Source organism: Phocoena sinus, chromosome 1 (assembly GCF_008692025.1).
Source record: "Phocoena sinus isolate mPhoSin1 chromosome 1, mPhoSin1.pri, whole genome shotgun sequence".
Taxonomy (NCBI): Eukaryota; Metazoa; Chordata; class Mammalia; order Artiodactyla; family Phocoenidae; genus Phocoena; species Phocoena sinus.
The window spans coordinates 104,607,255-104,633,227 of record NC_045763.1 but is presented as its reverse complement, the minus strand read 5'-3'; the positions used below and the strand labels follow the sequence as shown (position 1 = coordinate 104,633,227).

At 41.8% G+C, this 25,973-nt stretch overlaps 1 protein-coding gene across 4 annotated transcripts in view; it reads right to left on the bottom strand.

Annotated features, from left to right (window-relative positions):
- Positions 1–25,721, bottom strand: part of CD101 (CD101 molecule) — a 38,375-nt gene extending 12,654 nt beyond the window's left edge. For all 4 annotated transcript variants that reach the window (XR_004350468.1, XM_032635752.1, XM_032635739.1 and 1 more), the window contains exons 1-8: positions 25,605–25,721; positions 17,964–18,344; positions 16,194–16,610; positions 11,788–12,174; positions 8,016–8,396; positions 6,909–7,313; positions 3,280–3,696; positions 58–453 (exon numbers count right to left, since the gene is read on the bottom strand). Coding sequence is in view for 3 of the 4 variants with exons in the window: in XM_032635752.1 (XP_032491643.1) it covers positions 58–453; positions 3,280–3,696; positions 6,909–7,313; positions 8,016–8,396; positions 11,788–12,174; positions 16,194–16,610; positions 17,964–18,344; positions 25,605–25,647 (2,827 nt within the window). In the remaining variant the exon portion in view is untranslated. The remainder of the gene's footprint in view (positions 1–57; positions 454–3,279; positions 3,697–6,908; positions 7,314–8,015; positions 8,397–11,787; positions 12,175–16,193; positions 16,611–17,963; positions 18,345–25,604) is intronic.
- Between the last annotated feature and the right edge of the window lie 252 nt (positions 25,722–25,973).

Sequence of the window (25,973 nt, the reverse complement as noted above, 5' to 3'; positions counted from 1 at the left end):
GGAGGGGAGACAAAGATCCTCCTGACCACGGGCCATGGCAGATGAACCGCTAGTTACCTGAAGGCAGCACCGTGAGCACCACATGCTGTGACTCGTCTGATGCTTGGCTGACCCACTTGCTTGGGTTACCGTGTAGCTGCCACTCTGCCACCCTGCACCAGTACATTCCAGCATCCTCCATCTCCACTCGATGCATCATCAGGACAAAGTCTGCAGGGGATGAACGGTAACAGTGCAGGCGCCTCCTGAGCCCCTCTTCGCCATACTCCAGCAAGCCGTCATGCTGCAGGTGCACCAGCATTTTACTTCCAGAATTTTCTCCGTTCCAGTACCACATCACAGAGAACAGGGAGGCTGGGCTGCCCGCACTCTCCAGGCTGCAGCGGATGGCCACCTCGCTGTGCTCGGAGGCATTTTTTGTCCCGGACACTTTGGAGATGCGTACCTTACTTCCTAGGAAATAAAATGGCGGTAAGTTCGAGAAGAACTCAGATCTTAGATTGGATACCTCCTCTGAAAAGCCTACTTCTCATTGAAGGGATGTCATCTTATAATTTTTAGATATCAGGTCCTTCATCTTTAACACTTTTCCTTGACCCTTATCCTTCTTCCATATTTGCCAGAACATTCTCTGCTATGAATCAAACCAGCCACTTCCCTTCATCAGTCTGCCTCTTGCCTGCTGGACCTGACACTGAAAACCACCCAGCTTTGCCGGATGTTCTGCCCTGCTGCTTTTACTCCTCCCGGCTCAGCTCTCCCTTCCGCTTCCCAGAAAGGCCCTTCGAAACTTCCAGCCCGCCCCTCAAGTCCCATGTTCCATCCCTACCCCTTTTTGTTTTTGCAAATTACCCTCCTCCCATACACCGGATATCACCTCAGGTATTAGACGCAGGGAAAGAGGAGGTTACCCAAGAGACTGAGCATTTTTCATACATGTGTTAGAATATCACTCAAGGAGACTATTTACATTATTGGATTAGACTAAGTTTTAAACAGATTTTGACATTTACTTTTTAAAAATGTTCCCCTTTTAACTCACAGGTGAGGACTTGGAAGGCTAGAGTAATCACACACAAAATAAATTATAGTATGCACTAAATTTTCAACTCTACTACAAACATATCTATTGATCTATCTTTAAAAGAACATCTTTGTCTGATTCTACATTCTTTTTTAGCTACCATCTTTACTCTCTCTTTCCCTTTATAGAGAAGCATGTGAAATATTAGTTTACATGGTACTGCCTCTGCTTCCTCACCTCAAGTTACTCCCTACTTCATTGCCATCAGCTTTCCAATCTCATCACTATGCTCTGGCCAGGGTCCCCAGAAAAGGCCCGATTTCCCAGCTCAAGAGACCTTCCAGTCTTTTTTGCCTTCTCTGCAGTTTCTGTCACTGATATCCATTTTCTTCTGATATCCTCTCCTCTTTTGATTTCAGGGAAAGCATCCCTCCTACAAGTCTTACGAATCCTTCTCAGTATCTTTCCCTGGGGCCTCTTCCTTAACTTACTTCCTACACCAGGGTACACAGCTAGCTACTCCCAGCCAGCCACACACAGCCCACAAATATGTTTTATTTGACATCTTCAGTATTTTAAAAGAATTTGAATTCATTATGGACATTCCAAAATGAGTGACGTCACCAAAAAAAGATTTTAGGCATTTCTTGATAGACTAAAAGATTGAACAGCACTGGTCCCACGTTTCTGAATGGGAAGCGCTGGCTTGAGCTAAGAAATGGTGCACACTTCTTAAAGGGGTGGGCACACACTGTCAAGATTCAGCTTGGACAACTGGGAGAAAGGGATGCCAGCCACCCAGATGGAGAATGGAGTGGCCATAAGCCTTGTGGGATGGCCAAGATGATAAACGCCATCATGATGATATGGGACATAAGGATGATTTGGGATATGCTGAGTGTGAGGCTCTCTGGGTCAGCCAAGAAGAAATGTGCAACAAGCAGATGGGTAGAAAGGCCTGGAGCTCAGGAGGTGGGGGCTAAGCATAAAATCTTAGAGCTGTTTCATTGAAGGTGGTAGTTGGTACCACCAAGGTGGTATTTAAGAGGTTTTGAAGGGCACAGAGAGTAAGAAGAAAAATGGGCTCAGGTGTCCTTGATGAACACCTGCATTGAGCAGGGAGAGGAAGGGCATGGAGAAGGGCGGCCAGAGCGGCAGGAAGAGACCCCCGCGCTCAGCTGCTACTTTGCCCCTGCTGCTCCCAGCCGACTGTGAGCTCCTTAAGGCTCTGCCTTATTTATCTTTGGATTCCTAATTGCCTAACACATAGCAATGTTCATTATAATCTTATTTTTTGATGTTACATTGAAAATAGAATTTTCAGTGCCAAACTAGATTAACTTATTTGCATTGTGCTTTTGGATCTCGGCCAGCTCCCAAACCTTAGCTGTGAGGTTCATTTAATTTTAATCAACATTGGAGGTGACCTAACTAATGCTGACAGACCTAATCAACCCTGCCCACATTTAGACCACGGCACTCTTAGACTAATGCAAAAGAATGGAACTTCTATTTCTTTTTTCTTTTGGTGGTACACGGGCCTCTCACTGTCGTGGCCTCTCCCGTTGCGGAGCACAGGCTCCGGACGAGCAGGCTCAGCGGCCATGGCTCACAGGTCCAGCCGCTCTGCAGCATGTGGGATCTTCCCGGACCAGGGCACGAACCCGTGTCCCCTGCATGGGCAGGCGGACTCTCAACCACTGCGCCATCAGGGAAGCCCTCTATTTCATTTTTAAAGATCTCCTGAGGAGGAGGAGATGCCCTCAGTAAGCCATTCCAGCAGTTGACTACTTCTATTTGCCTTACGTTTAGGCAGCCAAATGTTGAACAGCAGTCTCTCCATACATCCCTATAGAGCTGGACAGTTTCTGTTCACAGTGGGAGAAATACGCTTTGTATTACTCTCTTTCTGCCAAATTACAGTAGAGCCCCACTGGAGTGACACAGCTTGTTTTACAGAGAGCTGGAGATACGATACCCTGGGTCGCTGCATAGACCAGCCTGTCAGGCTGAGAAGCAAACCAATCAAAGGGATCTTGCTCCCATCTAAGCTTCTCCAAATCTCAGCTTGACTCAAAGGGACCCCCGCCTGCTCTGGTGGGCTATCCAGTCCTGCAGTCATTGTGCAGGTGGGTACTATTCCTATGACTGTAGGTCATATTTTTACCTTCATCTAATCACTCCATAGAACAGCTGCCCAAGAGAAGACGGCAATTCTACAGAAAGATGAGTGAGAATATACTTGCAAGGTTTACCTGTGGGCCTGAGTTTCAATTTCAATTCTGTTAGACCTGACGTCTTTTCTCCAAGCTTGTGCCAAGTGCCGTTTGTAGACCAGAGCCATTCCTCCACAGCACAGCGATATTTACCCTGATCGCTGTCTTCCACGTTCAGAATGTGTAGCTGAAACAAGTCTTGGGAAACTTTCTCGGCGTGGAATTTTTGTTTCCTCCGTGCGGTCTGAAATTCATTCCCGTATTTTACTACGTGGGTTCGGTCCATTTCCAGGATCCTCAGCCAGGGTGCATTAGTGGACGTGGCAGAGAAGTACCAAGTAACAGCCAACCGAAGGTTTCCAGTGGATAGGCACAGGATGTTACACTCTATGTCTGTGTTGGAGTTGATGGAGATCTCTTGGACTTGACTACTTGAATTCACTTTCAGCTTGCTCTCTAAATTAAAAGAATGGTACCATTACCTTTGTTACTTTGCTAGAAAATAGAACTTTAAAGTAGAAGGGACATTGGAGGTCAACTAGGGCCATACCTCCTACACCCATCAAATGTGTGAATTCCCTCTTTAGCAGCCCCCCTAACTGCTCATTCAGCCTCTGAACAACTCACTAACTGACAAAGCACCCATTCCACCTTTGGACATGCTGCCACTAGAGAACTCTTTCTGATATCAAGTTGAATTTGACTTCTCCATAACTTCCATCCACTGGTCCTAATTCTACCCCTGCCCCAGAGGAGAGGGATAGGGAGTGTGGGGCAGGGAGGAAGTGTTATGCAGAAAAGCCAATCTCTTCCACATGAAAATGCTTCAGTATTAGATAACCCACAAGGACTTACTGTATAGCACAGGGAACTCTCCTCAACATTCTGTAATAACCCAAATGGGAAAAGAATAGACACGCACATGTATATGTATAACTGAATCACTTTGCTGTACACCTGAAACTGACACAACATTGTTTATCAACTATACTCCAGTATAAAAGAAAAGAAAAGAAAATGCTTCAATATTTTGGCACCGACATCTTCTCTTCTATAGCATTTCATAAATCAGATTGAGAGAAAGTGGCCCTATTAATGCTCTGTCTGTGTGTTCACTATCCAGATACTCCTAGATCCACAGTTTGCCTAAGTCTAATTGTATCTGCCGGCAAACATGAGTAAACAAGAGGAAGTTGTACATGGGCTATTACAACTGTGCGCTTCTTTGCAGCCACTCGACTGTGGGAACATTGTACGGATATGGAGTCAACTATCCTTTAACCCAGAGCTTTCCTGCTTTGTGTGGATCCCTCCCCTCAGTCTCTGCTTAGAGGAAGAGACTAGTACAGGACAGAGGCTTAGAGATTATAGGATTGTGTCACCCAGGGGGGACAGAGGTATGCAGAAGTGGCTGTCAGAGCACACAGCAGGACTGTCTAACCCAAATATGGGAGTGAGGGGAGGCTTCCTGGAGGAGATATCTCTAAGCTACGTCTTAAGGGTTAATAAGAATTAATCTGATGGAGAAGGGGTTAAGGAATTCCATGCAAAAGAAGCAACCTGAACAAAGACTAAAAATGAGAGAGAGCATAGAGTATGTGAGGAACTGCCAGTAGTTCAGTGTGGCTGGAGCTCAAATTCAAGATGGAAAGTGGGAAGAGATGATGCAGGAAAGACATAAATGTATCAGATTGTAAAGGACCTTGCCATGTAATGGGAGTTTGGACATGAGGTAGACGTGGAGGAGTAGTGGATGACTCAGGTTTCTTGCTTGGATCCCCGATGGATGGTGGGAACATGGAGAACAACGTCAGAGGAGTAGCTTTGGAGGGATAATAATGGTGTATTTATGTTTTGACATATTGAGTGTAGACATGTCTTAGAGGCAATTGCATTGATGAGTCTGGAGATCAGAAGAGAAGTATTTCAAGATAACGAATTTGGGATTTGTCAGTATATAGCCTGAATCCCTGGGTAGGAATAAGCCCACTTTGGGACAGTGTACAGAATGAGAAGAGAGGAAGTTGAGGATGAAACCCAAAGGGATGAGTCAGTGAAGGAGGAGGCTTCTGCAAAAGAGAATGAGAAGGAGCAGTTGGCATGTTAGGAAGGAAACCAAGAAAATCTTGTGTCACAAGGTCAAGAAAAGAGAAGTTTTAAGAAGAAAGGATTAAACCAACAATTTGAAATACATCAGAAAGGACAAGTAAATTAAGGCATGAGTTAATCAACAAGGAGATCACTACTATTACCAAAAATATAGCTCAGTAGCTGAGATAATGACTGCTACCACGTTTGAACATCTGCTTGGTGTGTCAGGCACTGTACTAGGAGTGTGTCGCCATCTTTAAATTGAACATCAGCAATTTACATATGGGGGGTCACTGGGCTTGGACAGATTGAAGTGCCTTGTCTAAAGCGATGCTTCTATCCAGTGCTTGTCATGTCTAAATGAGGTCAAAGCCTCTTGAACACTTTGCCCTAAGAGAATGGAAGTCATGAAAGATACCAGCACAGCAGAATTTGCCAAGTTGTGTCTTACTTTTAACCTCTACCCTCTATTACCAACTGACAAGGTAAATTATTTTGACTGTAATCATAAATTCTCTAACTCTTGTATATTAACATATCAAAATGAATGGATAAATGTATTTAATGGGATTTACATTATCCATACCACCAGGGGACACATTCTAAACATTTAATGACTGGTCAGGCATGGGTACTGACCAATCCGAAAGAATTCCTCACCACTGGATCTGGTCCTAGATGTCCCCTGCTGTGCCACGTGGTTCCCTTTAGTTGCTGAGTAGTGGGGACTTATGGGAAATGGGGAAGGGGCAACAGTTAGAATTCGTCAATGTGGAAGTATTTCAATGTTTTAAAAACCAGTATGGCGGGACTTCGCTGGTGGCGCAGTGGTTAAGAATCCACCTGCCAATGCAGGGGACATAGGTTGGAGCCCTCGTCGGGGAAGATCCCACATGCCGCAGAGCAACTAAGCCCGTGTGCCACAACTACTGAGCCCGCATGCCACAACTACTGAAGCCCGCACGCCTAGAGCCTGTGCTCCGCAACAAGAGAAGCCACCGCAACGAGGAGCCTGCGCACCGCAATGAAGAGTAGCCCTAGCTCAACTCAACTATTGAAAGCCCGCCTTCAGGCACAAAGACTCAACACAACCAAAGAAAAACAAAAACAAAAACCAGTATGGCCATTTTGTGCATATTAACTTAATGTTAACCTGGATATCCCTCTGTGTGTGTGTGTGTGTGTGTGTGTTTGTTTTTGTTTCTGGTTCCTTTTTTAAATTGAAGTATAGTTGATTTACAATGTTTCAGGTATACAGCAAAGTGATTCAGTTGTATACATATATATTTTTATTCAGGTTCTTTTCCATTATAGGTTATTATAAGATATTGAATATAGTTCCCTCTGCTATACAGTAGGTCCTTATTGTTTATCTGTTTTATATATACTGGTGAGTATCTGTTAATACCAAACTCCTAATTTATCCCTCCCCCTCCCTTCCTGTATATCACTTACATATGGTGCTTACTTATAATACAAACTTGTGGAAAAGGTATTCTATGCTTTAATTCTATAACTTACCCTAAATGGGAGGAATGTTTAAAAAAAAAGCAGGATTAATTTCAAGTAGTGTTTACCTGGTAAAGTGACAGTGATCCTCAATGGGTGAGAGATGGCAGAAGCCCTCACAGGGCCGTTTGTGTGTAGGGAACTTCTGTCATAAACTTCTACATTACACTGATAAACTCCTGCTTCTTCCTCGGTGGCATCATGGATTAGGAGTTGAGAACGAAATAAAGACTGTGAAACCTTCGTCTTCTTTTGGAACTGGGGTAGGGAGTTCCCCCATTCAATAGTGCCATTATGGGTGATTCGAAGAAGCAGATCAAAGGCTCGAGATCTAGCTGCCTGGAACTGCCATGTCACGGTGAGTGGAACCTTGAGGTCAGAGTAGCCAACCCTCACTATGCAGGACAGGTCAAAGGTGTTGGTGAATTTCACTTGTGGCTGACGGCTCATCAGACTAACTTGTAAACTTGACTCTGTGGGCAGAAACGTGAAACACAATTTCTAATACATTCAGCAAATCGAGGTACAAGTTGTCCTAGTCATTGCCTCCTCACATTGAACCATGTGTTCATACATCGGGAGTATCAAATACGTGGGGGTAGAAGCTGATTCACAGCACAGTCTGTCCTGAAGTCTGACTTCAATTTTCTAAAGTTGACCCTCTTCTAAAGAGTGTTCTCAGCAGAGACAACAAACAGGCAGTGTCTCTCCAGTCTGCTCCTTAGACAGCTGCTGCTGAGTGGGTGGGGTGCTCCCCGGCCCCACTGGCTGGCTCCTTCCCTCATCCCCACTCCTGGGTGCACCATCACTCTTTTGCACATGCTCCAAGAGACTCTGCAATCCCAGGGCCGCAGCTGTCAGAAGCCTGAAATGCACGAGGCTCCGCTCCACTTGGCATATCTCTTTTCTAAGTCTATTCCAATTCATACGATTTTGTTTTTAGCCTTGAATAACAACTTACAAGTTGCACTCTAACGATGATCTCTATAAAGATGAGTAAACTTCAGAGATCAGTTGACAGACATGGTAGCCAGAGACTCTGCTCTGTGTCCTGGGGTACACGTACCGTAACTAGGGGATTCAGGGTGACACACAATCGAATTCCACAGCATTCCACTGCAGAAGGAAGATACTGAAGATGCGTAAGTTCAGAAAAGGATTTCCCTGACACTTACCCAGAGGTTTTACAGTGACTGACATCTGAGCCCAGCTCTGATCTCTGTCCTTGTTCCGGGTCATCTCAGACACCCTGCACTCATACGTGCCGCTGTCTGTGATGGTGGTGGAGGTGATCTCCAGCTGGAAGGTGGCCCAGTCCATCTTCTCCAGCCTTGTGTTGCTGTGGTTATCCAGTTCCCCGTAAAAGGCACCCCGCTGCATGGTGCCATCCTGCCCCATTCCAGCCACAAACTCCGGCTGTGTCTGGTCTTGTGGGATGTGCCACCAGGTCACGGACAGGAGACTTTTAGCTCCACCTACCTTGCAGAGAAGGGTTAACGCCTCTCCTTCCCACACTGCTTGCTGCCTGTTCTTGGTAGACACGACCACATATCTTGCTGTGGATTACAGATTTTAAAAGAAAAAATTATTTCAAGTAAATGAAATTTTTTCTAAAAAACGGTGAAATCTCATTAATTAGGACTTGACAACTTTGTGACAAATCCGATCAGGTTGTTCACTCCTGCACCACCCCCCGAAAAAAAGATTTCATCAACACTTAAATAGTAGAAACAGCAGAAAGAATACCAGGAGAACTTACTTACACTTAAACAATTTATAATTTGCCCTAATTTTTAGTGATTTGTTCCTTGGGAACATCTAGTTGGGAAAACATCTGGTAATATTTTGTTAAATTAATTACAGTTGGTGTATGAGGCTGAAAGTAATGAAGCTGTGTTTATTTAAATGTTTAGTTTTTTAGAATTCAGACTTTCACAGTTCAAAATGACCTTCCTCTTCTTACTTACCTTCCCCTAATTAGCATGTATTCGGAACAGTGAAGGAGTATTGTTAATTATATTTCTGTTCAAAATACTGCCATTAAAAAACAATTACTTGGGGGAAAATGTATGTATATATAAATATATATATACAATAAATATATATATACATTTCCCCCCAAGTATTTTTTAAATATATATATTTACCCATACATATACATTTCTCTTTTTCAAATCATATATTCATTCATATATATTGTTGAAGCGAGATCCTTCCTATATCTGAACTATAGTGTAAAACAATAAATGTAAATCTGGCTTCCAGATGGGAAATTCAAGATGTGTAGAAATGCAGACATTCCTTCAACAGATACTTCCTGTGCAAGGCCTTGTCCTGGGTGCTTTGTGGGCAATGTAAAGATCCCTCAAGCTCATGCATCCTAGGCAGCCCGGCCTCATGCTTCAGGTCTAGGTCACTGGAGTCAGAATTATCCTGGGCAACATAGTGGACCTCTCTACGCCTCAATTTCCCTTCCTGTAAATATGGGGGTAATAATAACACCTCCCTTATGCATTGTGAGAGGACTAAATGAATGGCACAAGCAAAGGGCTTACCCCGGCTGGCAAGGAGAAGTACCCAGCAAAGGTGAGCTATTAGCGTTAGTGTGTAATGATAGGCACTTTGTGAAAGCAGAGGCGTTCAAAGCCAGAAAAGGAAACCAAAATAAATTTTTTTTTAAATTTATTTTTTCTGGCCTTGTGGGATCTTAGTTCCCCGACCAGGGATCAAACCCAGGCCCTCGGCAGTGAGAGCATGGAGTCCTAACCACTGGACCACCAGGGAATTCCCAGGAAAACAAAATAGAACTGGCATTAGAAATTTAAATAGGATCTAAATGAATTTGCAAATTGATCTTCTCTGCTGAGGTAGGAGTTCAGTCTTTAAGCACTTTATGTATAAATGTATATGTTACAAAGGCAGAATGAAGGCTAATGTCCACAAATAGGTTAATATATCTATATCTATTTATCTATCTATTACATATATATAACTTGCTTCCAAATTTTGGGTATTAGAGGCATAATTATACTTAATTTTTTTTTCAAGTTAAAAATAGACTCATGGGCTTCCCTGGTGGAGCAGTGGCTGAGAGTCTGTCTGCTGATGCAGGGGACACAGGTTCGTGTCCCGGTCCGGGAAGATCCCATATGCCACGGAGTGGCTGGGCCCGTGAGCCATGGCCGCTGAGCTTGCACTCTGCAACGGGAGAGGCCACAACAGTGAGAGGCCCACGTACCAGAAAAAAAAAAAAAAAAAAAAAAAAAAGACTCATAACTAGAGTTTAGAAATTAGAGGGGAAATTATTACTCATAATCTCACTACTCAAATATAACGATTATGATTAGTTTCAACCAGCTTCAGTTTTGTTTTGTTTTGTTTTTTTAACTGTGATTTCCTTAGTTTACTGTGGTCGTTACTGCCTCTCGGTAAGAAGTAACACACTCACCACGCATGCGTAAGGTATACATGCATAGCAGTAGGGAGTACCCTCTTCTGTTTAAAACATTCACGGAGTGATAAAACTCTGCTCATACTTGAAGTAATGGTTTGAGTTTCAAAACCAAATGCTCAACAGGATCTTTACTAAATCTGTTAATAACCTTTTTTTATTTTACGTAAAAAGAAACAGGCTGGACTCCAGCCTGCACAAGGGATTATTTTTAGCTTGGGAAGACCAACTACTTGATAGGCTCGTGATCTGTGTGTCATGAAGCACACCTTTAGGTCTCTTTAGCACAAATTCCTATGTCCTGAGTTTATGAAAGATTTACAGATCTGCTCCAGCAGGGACAGATACACGAAGTTGAGATTTAGCTCTGTGTAAATATGTAAACACGCCTACATAGTTTTTTTCTGAATCCTAGCAAGTCAGAACAAATGTTTAGTGTCAAAATTACCACCAACACACTTCCTGGCTCGCCACTCTAGGCCAAAGCTGTGCGTCTTCACTCCCAGCAAATGGGGTGACGGAGAAGAGGATGGAAGGGGAATGCTTCTATCTTTGGAGAGGCCTCCAGTGAGCAAGTACAACAAGGATATCTTCATTTTTAGTTTGTTTTTGATTTTGGTTTTTGCAAAACCAAAAATTTGGGGCAATTCATTTTTCTAGACTTTGAATTTAATACCCAGCCCAGAGGATCCTAATATTACTTGCGGATTTATCAGTTTTCTCTCCACACAAAAAGCACTGATAATTCAAACACGTTCAAGGTCACCCAGCCTTTAGAAACTAAACAAGACCTGAGTGGCCTTCCAGATACTCAGACCCATTTGGATAGGCATCTCACGACATCATAGCAACATGCAGGCAATAGAGTCTGCCCACTATCATTTACTTCTTCTTTTCTTACTCTGAGTCATGCTTTGGTGCAGAATTAAGACTTAGTATCAGTTTAAGATAATAGAGAATTGATGAAAGATGTCGCAGGAGTAGAAGGGGTAACGTGGGTGTTTATTTCCCAGGAAGGGGGCAAGTGTAAGCTCTTTCCTCTTAATCTACTCAAAACACACACACACACACACACACACACACACACACGCAACAAGGGACAGAGGGCTTCATTAATACAGGTGTTCTCTGCTGAAAGAATACCCAATGGACAAAAATTAGAAATAACAGCAAATAGAATCAAAGAATCTAAGATGGCAAGAAGGTACTTAAGGACAGTCAAATTAGATGTCATTATCTTACAGTTGAAGAAGCTGAGATTTAGAGGTGAAGTATATAGTGTGTTCATGATCATGGCCCATTTAATGGCTCAGGAATAGGACTCAGGTCTTCAGCTGGTTTGGGTGCTTTCCTTTGCAGTACTCCACTCCACCTCAAAGTGATCTGATTAACACCTGACTTCAGAAGACCTCCCCCGTGTCCATGAAGGCATCCTGTACTCACAAAGGAGGGCATCTAAAAGCAGCCCAATCGTGCCTGGCCCCGACTTCACATACCTGCTGGCTTCCTCAGGTGCACGTAGCTGTCTGGTGACTGTTTTTTCTGGAGCACCTGCCAGGAGCCCATCTGAGCTCTTGTCACCTCTGCCACAGCACATCTGTAGGCACCTTCATCCTTTGGCCCCACAGAGAAGATCTTGAGAGAGAAAGACTTGGGGCTTAACTTTGAAACCTGGAGCTGTCCTTGACTTGCTCTTTCTTGATAGTCTTTCTTCAGACCCAGAACTCCACCAGCATCAATGTGGGCCATTTCAATATCATTGAAGAACCAAGTGCCATGAAGCTGTAGGTCCCGGCCACCACCCATGACCAGGCAAACCAGTTCTAAGGGTTTTCCTTCAGGAACCGTGCTCTCAGCCATGATGTTGACCTGAAAATCTCTCACTAGGAAACAAAAGCAAGGCAGATATATAGAGAGGCCACTGCATCTATCCTTTCAATACCAGAGAGAGATGCTACCTCCTGTTAGGATAGTACAGGGATTGAATTTCATGTGGGAGATCAGTTCTGAGGAGAAGGTAAGCCAAAGAAATGCCTAGAATTAAAAAATGCCCTTGACTACTCTTTAAATCACCTAGAAAGAACAACATACATGATTTTCTGAATGCAATCCTATTAAGCAAGATGTATCCATAATGTGTGAAGTACACAGTAATGTATCTTTTTAAATAAAATATTTTATACTATGTTGAATCGATATAAATTGTGATTTCTTGCTCTCATTTTTGGCTGAGCATATCCAGTGGAATTTTCCAAAGTTAAAAGCATATGTGATATATGGCAAGTCCACAGCTAACATCACACTTAACAGTGAAAAGCTGAAAGCTTTTCCTCTAAGATCACGAATAAGACAAGGATGACCACTCTCACCACTTCTATTCAACATAGTATTGGAAGTCCTAGCCAGAGCAGTTAGACAGAAAAAGAAATTAAAGGCATCCAAATTGGAAAAAAGGAAGTAAAACTGTCACTGTTGGCAGATGACATGATCTTACATATAGAAACCAAAAAAAACTCCACCAAAAGATGTTAAAACTAATAAAGAATTTCAGTAAAATTGCAGGATACAAAATCAACATACAAAAAAAAAAAATCAGTTGCATCTCTATACCCTAACAATGAACTATCCAAAAAAGAAATTAAGAAAACAATCCCATTTACAATAGCATCAAAAGGAAGAAAATACTTAGGGATAAATTTAACCAAGGAGGTGAAAGACATGTACAATGAAAACTATAGAACACTGATGAAACTAACTGAAGATGAAACAAATAAACGGAAAGATATCCCACGTTCATGGGTCAGAAGAATTAATATTGTTAAAATGTCCATACCACCCGAAGCAATCTACAGATTCATTGCAATCCCTATCAAAATTCTAAAGGCATTTTAAAATAGACAAAAATAATTCTAAAATTCATATGGGACCACAAAAGACCCTGAATAGCCAAAGAATTTTGAGCAAGAGCTGTAGGTATCACACTGCCTGATTTCAAAATACATTACAAAGCTACAGTAGTCAAAACAGTATGGTACTGGTATAAAGACATATAGACCAATGAAACAGAAAAGAGAACCCAAAAATAAATCCATGAATCTATGTCAATCAATCTCCAATAAGGGTGCCAAGAATACACAACAGGGAAAAGATAGTCTCTTCAAATAAATCGTGTTGAATAAACTGGATATCCACATGCAGAAGAATTAAGTTGGACTCCTATCTCGTGCCATATTAAAAAAATAAACTCAAAATGGATCAAAGATTTAAACATAAGACCTGAAACTGAAAAACTACTAGAAGAAAACAGAAGGGGGAATTCCCTGGCAGTTCAGTGGTTAAGACTCTGCACTTCCACTGCAGGAGGCACAGGTTCAGTCTCTGGTCAGGGAACTAAGATCCCACATGCCACATGGCACAGCCAAAAAAAAAAAGAAAAAGAAAAAGAAAAGAAAATAGAAGGAAAACATTCTTGACATTATTTTGGGCAATGATTTTCTGGATATGACCCCACAAGCACAGGCAACAGAAGTAAAAATAGATTGTGGGATCGCACCAAACTAAAAAGATCCTGCACACAAAAGAAACAATCAACAGAGTGAAGAGACAATCTACAAGATGGGAGAAAATATTTGCACACCATGTATTTGAAAAAGGGTTACTAGCCAAAATGGATAAGAAACTCATACAAATTAATAGCAAACAAACAAAAGAAAAACCCAAATAACTTAGTATAAAGACAAGCAAAGGATCTGAAGGGACATTTCTCAAAGGAAGACACACAAGTGACCAAAAATATGGAAAAAGATGCTCATCACTAATCATCAGGGAAATGCAAATTGAAGCCACAAGATATCACCTCACATCTATTAGGATGGCAATTATCAAAAAGACAAAAGATAGCAAGTGTTGGTGAGGTTGGACAAGAAAAAGGAAACCTTGTACACTGTTAGTGTACAAGGAATGTCAATTGGTATGGCCATGATAGAAAACAGTATGGAGGTTCCTCAAAAACTAAAAGTAGAACTACCATATAACCCAGCAATCCTACTTCCAGGTACATATCCAAAGGAAATGAAATCAGTATCTCAAAGAGATATCTGTACCCCTATGTTCATTATTCATAATACCCAAGATATGAAAACAACCTAAGTGTCCATCAAGGGATAAATGTATGAAGAAAATGTGGTATATATACACAGTGGAATATTATTCAGCCATGAAAAAGGGAAAATCTTGCCATTTTCAAAAACATGGATCAACCTGGAGGACATTTTGCTATGTGAAATAAGCCAGACACAGAAAGACAAATATTGTGGAAACTAAAAATTGACAAAATGAATACATAGAAGTGGAGAGTAGAATGGTGGTTACCAGGGGTTGGGGGAGTGGGGACAATGGGGAGATATTGGTCAAAGGGTACAAAGTTTCAGTTATGCAGGATGAATAAGTTCTGGAGATCTAATGTACAGCATGGTGACTACAGTTAGTAATACTGTGTGGTATTACTTGAAATTTGCTAAGAAGGATCTTAAGAATTCTCACCACATACACAACACAACCACGTGAGGTGATGGGTATGTTAGTGAACTTGATTGTAGTCATTTCACAGTGCATACAGCTATCAAAACATCATATTGCACACCTTAAAGGTATACAATTTTTATTGATCTAAATAAATAAAATTTTAAAATAAAGAGTTTTACATTTTTAAAAATTGTTTTCAAAGAGAGGGGAAAGAAGCACATGTAACGTGTCTCCAAAGGACTCCCTGAGTATAATTTGGACACGTAACACCATCAGGACAATTTTTAATAGGATAGAATAACACTCCTCCTAAAACAAAAGAAAGAAAACTTCAATGATCCACTATTGGATCATTGCTTTTAGCAGGGATATATATGGTTATAGACCTCCTCCTACTGGACCAAAGCCCACGTGGAGAGACCAGGAATCAAAATGGAGGCTTCCTGCTTGCTTTGGCGAAAGTGTCAATGGATCAGGAAGAGTGACACCGTTCCAAGGAAACGGGGTAAGGCGGAAGGAGCAGTGACTAAGACAAGGCTTCACGTTGGAAATAGGCTACTCTGAGGCGCAGGTGTCTTTCGGGAGAGGGCCTTGGAGAGATACACCTGTCTTCATACGCTAGCTCTAGCAGAGCGAGCTAAGGCAGAGCATTTAGCTGAGGCTCAGGGTCATGTTTCAAAAATGGGGACTTGACTAGTTGCCTCAGAGGGTGGTTGTTAGGACTAAATTCGATAATGTATTATAGATAAAGTGCTTACACAGAGCCTGGCAAGAATGGCAACAAAACGATTTCCATGCATGGCTGTGGAATCTACCTAACATTCAACAGATTTTATCCCATAGTAAACCTCCCGTAGACAGAGCCCCAAATCTGTCCTTCTTACTTATGCTTCCCAGATGACAAAAACAAAATTTACTCAAACTTTCTAATGATTTTTTTTTTTTTCGCGGTACGCGGGCCTCTCACTGTTGTGGCCTCTCCCGTTGCGGAGCACAGGCTCCGGACGAGCAGGCTCAGCGGCCATGGCTCACGGGCCCAGCCGCTCCGCGGCATGTGGGATCTCCCCGGACCGGAGCACGAACCCGTGTCCCCTGCATCGGCAGACGGACTCTCAACCACTGAGCCACCGGGGAAGCCCTCTAATGATATTTTTGATCCAACAAAAGATTAGAAAAAAACAAAAAGAGAAAACTCCCTGGCGGTCCAGTGGTTAGGACTCCGCGCTTTCACTGCCGAGAGCGCGGATTCGATCCCTTGTTGGGGAACTAAGATCCCATCCCGCAAGCCACGTGGCACAGCCAAAAAAAAAAAAAAAAGAAGAAAGATATCCAAATACCCACTACTAGCTGTTAATGAATTTCCCGAGAAGATAATTACCTGCTGGATGCACCCTCAGAGTTGTTTGATCTGTCTGCTTTTTCGTGATGGAAGTCCAGGTTTCATCCGGATCCTGAATCCATTCAGTTGCCTCACAAAACAGCTGGCCCTGATCTGAGGGCCGGAGCCTCCCTATGGACAGCCTGAAGGTAGCGACCCCAAGCTTGTCGAGCCGCACATCACCAGCTGCAAACCTCTCTGTATACAAGGGCCCAGGGAGCAACGTAAAATCTTTGGAGAGGGAAATAATCTTGCTGGCTTGGCTCCTTTCCCCATCTTGCATCAGGTACCAGGTGACAGAGAGGTGAGTATGTTGAGCTGTGGCTTTGGATGACTCACAGGTAAGTTCCAATGGCTCACCTTCCTCCTTACTGAGAGTCTGGGAAGTCATGGCAGCAGAGAGGGTATCTGGAATGACTAGATGCAAAGGAATGATTGTAATTGACTGAGTACCTGTCAGACTAGCCTCCTAGATGAAGATGGTGCCCTGACCCAACATCTGTACAGTACATACTTTGAGTTGGTTTTCCACCAGCCATATGCTTTCCCTATTGCCAACAGGAACATTGGCGTCTATATACATACAGACTATGGAACTCGGCAAAGCTATTGGTTCACTGTTGTACTGACCCTGATTTTACATTTTTAGCATAGGCTGTAACCAATTTAGCTATTCAGACACAGAGGTTTTAAATGGGAAAAGCACTGGGAGCTAGAAGACTATATTCTGATCCTGTATTTGTCCCTATTTGACTCCATGAATTGGAGGAAGTTACTTCACTTCCTTGGACCTTCACCTGCTCCTTTATAAAATAAAGTTCTGAAATAATCTGTTATAATTTATCATTCAGAGCCAAAATGCAGCCCTTACCAAAGTTTCGAAAACCATCTTACTACCCTACCATTCTTTCCTTCCTCAAAGGAAATCACACAGCCTAAGTTTATGTGAAAGCAACACTTAGATTCAAAAATGTTTATTGAGCATCTACTCAGAGCTAACCACTGTGCTAGACAGTGAGGTAAATGTTCTCTTCTCATGGAGCTCAAGGTGAGGTCAGAGAGGGTCATGTAAGTAGCCAATTACCACATAAACTGGGTGAGTACTAATAACAGTAGTGTGAACAGAGCATCAAGAAAGAACAAAGATGGGAATACTGCCTGAGACAGAATGGGTTTCACAGAAGAGGTAATACCTAAACTGGGTTCAGAAGTATATGTAGGAGTTTGCTAGGCTGAAAAGGGAGTAATAAGATATTCTAGGCAAAGGGACAAAAGGGTAATTTCAAATAATATGACCGTTGCCCCATAGGTAACTATGTTAGAGAATGGTAGTTTGAGAATAATTACTTCCAAGTTAATGACTTACTTCCTATGGTATTATATTAATTATATATAAACATATATTAAATATATTAATACTGGCTCTTCTATCAAGTTAATATTCTGCCTCTGAGAAGAGACATGAGAACTCTCAAACCTTTGTCTAATGCTGTGCTATTATCGACCTATGAATAGCTGTGGGCAAGGCCTAGGAACACCACGTACTATCTAACTCTTCATGACAAAGTCGATTGGGAAAATGGATTAAGAGCTTTAGGGAATATGAGATACTTATTTGTGACAAACTCCAAACTATCCAGAGGGGTATGTGGGCTCTTTTGCCAAAACAAACAGCACAATATAAAGTCATGTCACGTTGCAAGGCATTGTGTTGATGGAGAGAATCTGGCTTCTCAGGGGCTGGCTAGAAGAGGAGGGCACACAGCTTACCAATTAGATTCATCTTTGCACTGTAACTCCCATAGTATTTTCCATCAGTGTTGGGTGTGTGACACTCATACTCGCCGGAATCCTTCATCTGGAGCTTGGAGATGTGCAAAAAGACTGAGTTACCCTGGACCTTCTCCACGTAGATTTCCCTACTTTGCACCCGCTGTGCATACACTGCATAAGAGAAGGTGGCATCCTTGGTGCTAATGATCTGGATTTCTTGGGTCGGGGCTGTCGGCAGGTAAACAGACCACTGGAAATGCTGCTCAGAAGGTCCCCGGTGGCCAGTTACGTTGCAGCCGATGCTGATGGAGTAACCTTCAGCTCTGAACAGCGGTCCTTTCTGAACTGTTACTTCTCTCTGGGCAGTGCTGAGCTTAGCTTGCAAGTAGGAGAAAGAAAGGGGAATAAAAATAGATTAGTGCTCCAGTTCCCAATGTGCCACATTATGTAGCTCCCTGTATTACAATTCTAGAAAATGAGATCGCAGGTTATTAGCTATAATCAACTCAAATGTTCAATACCTTCTTCAGGATGAGGAGCAGTGGAATGGCTTGATGAGTTAATTGTTCTTTTTTTTTTTTTTTTCCCGCGGTACGCGGGCCTTTCACTGTTGTGGCCTCTCCCGTTGCGGAGCACAGGCTCCGGACGCGCAGGCTCAGCGGCCATGGCTCACGGGCCCAGCCGCTCCGCGGCATGTGGGATCTTTCCGGACCGGGGCACGAACCTGTGTCCCCTGCATCGGCAGGAGGACTCTCAACCACTGCGCCACCAGGGAAGCCCGAGTTAATTGTTCTTTTATAAGTTTAACTTCCATAGTAATCTCTAGTCTCTTTAAAAAAAATGTTTAGCTTCATCAATGTAACATGACCGCTTTCATAAAACGTATCTGCTTATCTAAGTGCACCTGAAGTAAATATGACGTATAATAATTCACCTTTTACATTATTTTAAGGGAAAATTCCTCGATATACTTCCTCAAGCCTCCAATTCCTAGGTACCTGTCATCGAGCTTTTCTCACAGAAATGATTGCTGGAGAGGCAGAGTTTATGGCACTGCTCCTGGTGCCATGCTTTCTCCTGCTGGTTGGTTGGAAATATCTGTAGCTCCCGGCCAGGTGTGATGCAAGACTAGCTAAAATTAGCATCTGAAGAAGCAGCAGCACTTCCTTTCTATACCGTGGAGGGTTTTTCATTTTGTAATTTTTTAAAGAGCCACTACAGCTTTATGGAAAAGCTTCATACAAGGTGACTGTCAAGTCCAACAGGATCTGGGATCAGATTTAGTTTAGTTGTTCTCTTACCCAAAGGTTTCAGTTGGGACCACTACGGAATGTTTCCTGTTGGGACAAATCTTAATTAAGTATTAGGTTTAAAGGAGAAAATCTTATTCAATGGTAACATTTCCTTCGGCATACACCTTTTCAAAATCAAGACTTTTTTAGAAATTAAAAGGTATGTATTTATTTATTATGTTACTATTAAAGCCTAGTTTATTTTGTGTAACAGAAAGAACAAAGAACAAATGACAGAGATGCCACAGGGTGAGCTAGATCTTTCACTCGGGGCCTAGGGCCCAGTGGAAAGACATCAGAAGAGTCCAACAGGGAGCAATTGCTGGTATTACAAAATTAACAGAATAGAGTTCATAAGTAGGCATGGAAGAAGCAGAGCATCTGCTGAATTTTTTGAATCCACAAGGACAAAGAGTAAAGGAGACCAGAGTGAAAAAAAAGTGAGAGAGGGGAAAATGACATTACAGAGACCATGAGTATAGGCTGAGTACAGGAATTGTAGAATGAAGACAATTCTGATAGGAGGAGACCTGCAAAAAAATAGGGAGAAAGGGTAAGAGATCACCTGATACAGTCAACTAAAAATTGCATATGGATACAATCAATGCAAAACTGGAAAACAAACATGCAATCAGTCAACCAATCACACAAATTTCCAGTAATCATTTAAAATATACTAATTTATTCATAAATCCCAGTTAATGTGATATATGTATGTTATGCTCTTTTTGTAATAAGCACTTAGGAATAGAAGGTGGACCATATGAGAAAAAAAATTAAAAATTTTTTTCAAAACAGATGACTTTTTATTGAAGTATAGTTGATTTACAATATTGTGTTAGTTTCTGGTGTACAGCAAAGTGGTTCAGTTACACACATATATATATTCTTTTTCAGATCCTTTTCTATTATAGGTTATTACAATATATTGAATATAGTTCCCCATGCCATACAGTAGTAAAATTTTAAAATATTATTTACCAAAAAGTTGTACTACAAAGGCAATTTAAAACATTGTCAGCAATGCTAGCCAGTCTTAGAGACATACATCTTAGAGAAACGTGAGCACTGCACCAGGCTACATGTGAAAAAGTATCCACAGCAGCAGTGTTCATTACAGCCCCCAAACTAGAGACCATTCATATGTCCATCAACAGTAGAACAGGCAGACTGTGGTACATTCATCAAATGGAATCTTATACAGAAATGAAAGTGAGTGAATTGCAACTGGTTGCAGAAACGTGGATCACTGTTTAATGAAAGATGCTGAACACTTTAGAATCTTTTTGACTATACTCTCCATAAAATTTAAAGAAAGGCAAAAAACCCACACTGTATTGTTTAGTGATGCAAACGTAACGGGTAAAACTATTTTAAAAAAAAGCTAGGAAGTAGGTATCACGAAAGTCAGCAAAGTGATTGTGTGTGTGTGTGTCTGGATGGGACGTGTGGCAAGGTGGGTGGGTGCTTCTAGGGTCCTAGCAATGTTCTATTCCTTGACCTGTATAGTGATTACATGGTTTTTACTTTTTATTTATTAGTTAAATTACACATTTATGTTTTATTAACTTTTCTTATATGTTATATTTCAAGATAAAAATGTTTTAAAAGATATGATTTCTGAGGTACCACTAAGATGTTTATGTCAGGACATGTTTCCACAATGTTGTTTTTGGTGTCTAGGCAACACTTAACATTTTTTATGACTTTTCGGAGAGATGGTACCACATGTGAAACATTTTATTTTGAAAACTAGCACTTCATTTTCTACTGCTTCGCCTACTAATTCAATAAATATTTGTTCAATCACTTATAGTGTTTCTGATGCTTCAAGGACTAAGATATGAAGATGAGTTTGGGATAGTCTCTGACTTCTTGATTTTACAGTTTAGTCAAGTAGGGTGGTAGTCATCTGTCCTGGAAAGAAATATGATAAAAGCGCTTTGAGGAATTTGAAGGAAGGAGACATTACATTTTGGGGGATGGAAATAGGTAAGGTGTATGGAAGATATAGTATTAAAAATGGACTTTGGAGAAAGTTATGACAAGTTAAGTGGAGAGACAGGGCCTTTCAGGTGAAGGAGATTTCATGAAAAGACTGTATAAGTAGTAATCAAAAGAATTGTTCAGGAAATAGAGAGTAATCAGTTGGATTAGGGGGAGAGTTACATGAAGATTAATAGAAAGAGGTAAGAGTGGGTAGGAATTTTGAGTCCAAAGCATGAAGGGCTTGACTATCATGTTTAAAAGTTTGGACTTGATTGATTAGGCAATGGGGAACCCACTGAAAGTATTTGAAAGGTCTTAGTAAAATTAACCTGAAGTGTGTAGGATGATGGAGTTAGAAGTAGACATCAGGTAATGATAGTAGCCCAGAAGAGGAGTGATAAAGGCAATAGAAATGGAAAGAAAGTGGCTATAATTTAAGAGCCACTGTGGAGATAAGATCTATAGAGTTTTTCAGTGTCTTAGATGCTTGGAGGTAGAAGGGGTAGATGGAGGGATGGAAAGCAGGAGGAAATCAAAGATGATACCAGGTTTTGTAAGGGTGACTGGGAGTAATGGCACTGTTTACAGGAATAAGGATTTCAGGAAAAGGTACTGTTGTATACCTTCGAAGGTGAAGGAGAAGACGGTGCATTTAATTTTGGAAATACTAAATTAGAGTACCATGGAATAATCAGGAAGGAAATCCAGCAAACATTTGGAAATAATATTTAAATATATGTCTATATCTCTAGCTATACTTTAAAATCTACTCAACCCTTTGAAAATATTTGTAATCCAGTCCTCTTAAGAACTCTGAGATGTTCCCATATTTAGCAGTGTCAAAGTTGTCAATGGTACAGCCAGAACTGAACTTGGATTTACACATGTCGAATTCCTGGCTGTGTCCATTGTTTCCTCACTGCTTCCTGTAAATGCCTGTTAACTAGGGAGAGTTCTGGGCTGTAGATGCAAATTATGTCAGTTACATGTAAGCACTGGGAAGCGTTCGGGAATGTAAGGAGAGGGCTGAAGAGAGTTTATTAGAGGATCTCTCTCTTTAGGGGATAGGATGAGGAACAAAACCTACAGAAGGAAGAATCAGGGAGGGAAGAATCAGGTGGCAGGGCAGCAAGGACGCAGTAGCTTGAAAACCAAAGGAGCAAAACGGTCCAAGCAGAAAGAGCTTGTCAGCACTGCTGAATGCGGCTGAGAGGGTAAGGACTCTAAAGGCAGACGAAAGTCTTTGTAGTTTGATGATGAGGAGGTCAGTGGAAATCTTTGTAAAAGAGATTTCCACAGAGCAGAAGCAGAGTATTTCAAGGGTAAGAAGCAACTGTAAGAAGCATAAACTACTTCAAGAAGCGTCATGGAGAAGGGAAAGAGATAGAATAGGGTGGCAGTTAGAAAGAGTAGATGGACGTGGGCAGAGCAGTGAGGGAGGATGGACACGGGTACCTCTACATGTCTACGGGCAGAGGAGCTGAAGAGGGGAGACATGGATGAAGCCAGAGAGAGGATGATGAATGGCATAAGGTGCTAGTAGAGGCACGAGGTCAAGACCATGATTGGGAGGGTACTCAGAAAAGCGGAAGAAACAGTGGGAAGGTTTAACAGGTATTGTGGAGATAAAAAGGAATGACTGACAGAGGCCAATTCAAATGGCCATGCATGGGGAATCATACGTACACTGAAGCATCTTATTATACATCTGTTTTCTGTGGGATGTTGTACATATCTCTCCTCCTAAAGAGTGAAATACCTCAGAGGACTGACCCGTTGCTTTCTCTTTTAATAGACAGAGGGTTAGGCACCTCTGCACAGCAGGTCAGATTCTTGTTGACTGATGGACACAGAGCTTGGCACTGACATACTGCATCGGAGTCACATTTTTGTAACACGAAGAATTCCCTAATGGTGTGGACTTTTTCCAAAAACATTAATGGGATTGCCAAATTTTCTATTTCAGTATTATTTGAATGGAAGCTATTTGACCTATATAAAATGTGGCCAACACCTGGCCACTTTTGATACGCAAAAACAGCAACTTCAAATGCTTCCACCTTATACAAAACCTGGCTGGAGAACACCACACACAACAAGTGACTTCTTTCTTTACCCATATAAAATCCCTTTTTGCTTGGAGGCTGAGAATGCTTCCATCCATAATTCAGTGGATTTTTTTTTTTCGTGAATGCAGCCCCAGTAAGACAAACAGTAGCCCCTCCCCAGGACCCTCCCATGTTAATGACTTTTATTTGTAGGGTAGCTATTCAGGGTGAGGGGTGACAGACCAATCAGACAAAGCTAAGTCTAAGAGCTCATTTACCCATGACGTTAACCTCATCTGGCCCCATATTCTAATAGGATTCATCAGTCTTTATATATTTATTAAAAAAATTAATTAGGACAAGGTATACATTTGCTAAACAATGCAATTGGTCAGTTGATCATCCATCATTTAATTAATTTCCTTCATTTTTCCCTCTGTATTTGTAATGACAGATAGCAGGCTTCCAAAATTTTTTTCAAGTTACTTCCTGATATATATGTTTTTCACATAAAAACTGTGGCTCTACACAAAATTTGTGCTTAGGAAGAGTTTAAATTTAGAAGAAATAATTATATAACCCAGTTTAGGTAATGGTTTAAATGGGATATGGAAAGGCTTGAAGCTTCCCCTTTTTGAACCTTGGTTATTACTTTCCTTTTCCCAGGCCTTTCATCTTACTCACTAGGGGGGAAAAAAAAAAAGACAAAGAGAGAATTTGCAGTTGTCTGACTTATGGCACAATGTAAGCCCAGTTTCCCCATACACAAGCCAAACACACGGTTCACAGACACAAAGCACAGACACTTGAGAATCACACTCAGACACCTGAACAGGACAGCAGCCAACAGTCCCCAAAGGGCCCCACCAGTGAACCTAGTCATTAACGTCTGCCAAGCCAGTCTAGTGGGCATTGATTACCCAGCAACTGGTCCCAGTAACCTCCTGCAGGCCACCTCTCACCCCAGCAGGTCCCATATCTGATCTTTACCTTACACTACCCAATGTCTTTTGAGACATGAACCCCATTCAACTCAAGCCAAGGTTTATTAAGCACCCCATTGAGCTGAATGCTGCACCCTTTTCGTGTATCAGCCACAGCCTTGGTCACACTGATTCTAAGCTCTTTTAGTTCCCCTATTGTCCAAGTCCCTTCACTAACTCCATCCAGTCTCTTTAAAGCAGATGTTTTTAACTTGGGTCCACATGGGGGATGAAAAGATTCATAAACTTGGGTGGGGAAAAAAACCTACATCTTTATTTTCACTAATCTTAATGGAAATTTAGCATTTTCTTCAGTCATGAATGTAGACAACAAATCATAGATATTTTCACATCACACTCCATCTATTGCAGATATCTTGAAATATTGTTCATACTCATTACGACTTTGAAGTTTGGTGGTTAATAGACCACCTCCAGATCTTATTATGTAATACATAAATAATGAAGCAAATAAATGACTACATCAAAATTTACTTTAAAGTATTTCAATAACCCTATTTCAGTATGACTGATTTTCCCTATAATCGTATACATTTTAATTCACACATTTAAAAATTATTCTAAGTTGGGGTCTGTGGGCTTCCCCAGATGCTAAGAGAACCCATAGCACTACAAAGTAGCTGCTACCTGCTCTGTCTGCTCTGAGACTATTTCATTCCTTCCCCAGTTCATCTGTTCACCCATCTCCCCCTCAGACTTCCCCTTCTGCCATCCTGTTCAACCATGTACAAATGCCCCTGGGCCAGCTGAGGTCCTTCCACTTGCCCCTCAGCAGAGCCAAGTGAATCTTCCTGCCCCTTTCTCAGGCTCTTAGTAGTCAATTCCCACTTCATCTCACAGATGAAGTCCAGAACCTTCTTTTAGGTTAGCCTAAAACTCCTAAGTGCTCTCATGACACTTCCTTCCATCCGGCCACATCCCCAAGGCACATTCATCTAGACAAGTTCTAACATCAGGCATCACCTTGCAGTCTGAGGAATTAAGCCTCTTCCTATCTCCAGGGATGAGTTAGCCCAAGAACATAAAGTGGAGGCAGGGCCAGCAAAATCAGCAGCTCCGGCCACACACACAAATGTAAAAACCAGTGGGATCAGATTCATGGGACTCAACCTAACATTGCACCTCCTGGAACTCAAGGATGTCTAGGTAGCCAAGAACATCATCAAAAGTCAAAAATGATTGCCAACACCAGAGATGTGTGGCATGGTTTTTCCTGTAGAGACCAAATTGTCCCATTTTATCATCCAACAGTCTCCATTTGACTAGCTCCTTGACAACAGTAACCTACAGAATTATGACACTTACTCAGAAAGAGAAAAAAAGATGCCACTCGTGGGAAGTGTGCCATTTGGACCAGCAGAGACCTTTCCTGGTGGTGTCACTGAAGTCGCTCAGACGCCGAGTGACAAATGTTGCGCTCTCACTACAAAGATAAAGAGGAAGCAATGGTGCGGTTTCCAGCCCGCTGAGAAACAGAGACGGCTTACAAAGAGCAATACAGTTTGCTTTATATGGCTCTTTGCTAATCATTCAAATTTACCTACTTATGAAGTTATCTTCATGGGTAGGTAAACATAGATAGATAAAAATAAGAAAAGATGAGCCCCCTCCTGGTTAAATACATATCATTAGGTAATGATGAAGGAATTTAAGTAAACAGAATAAATAATCAAG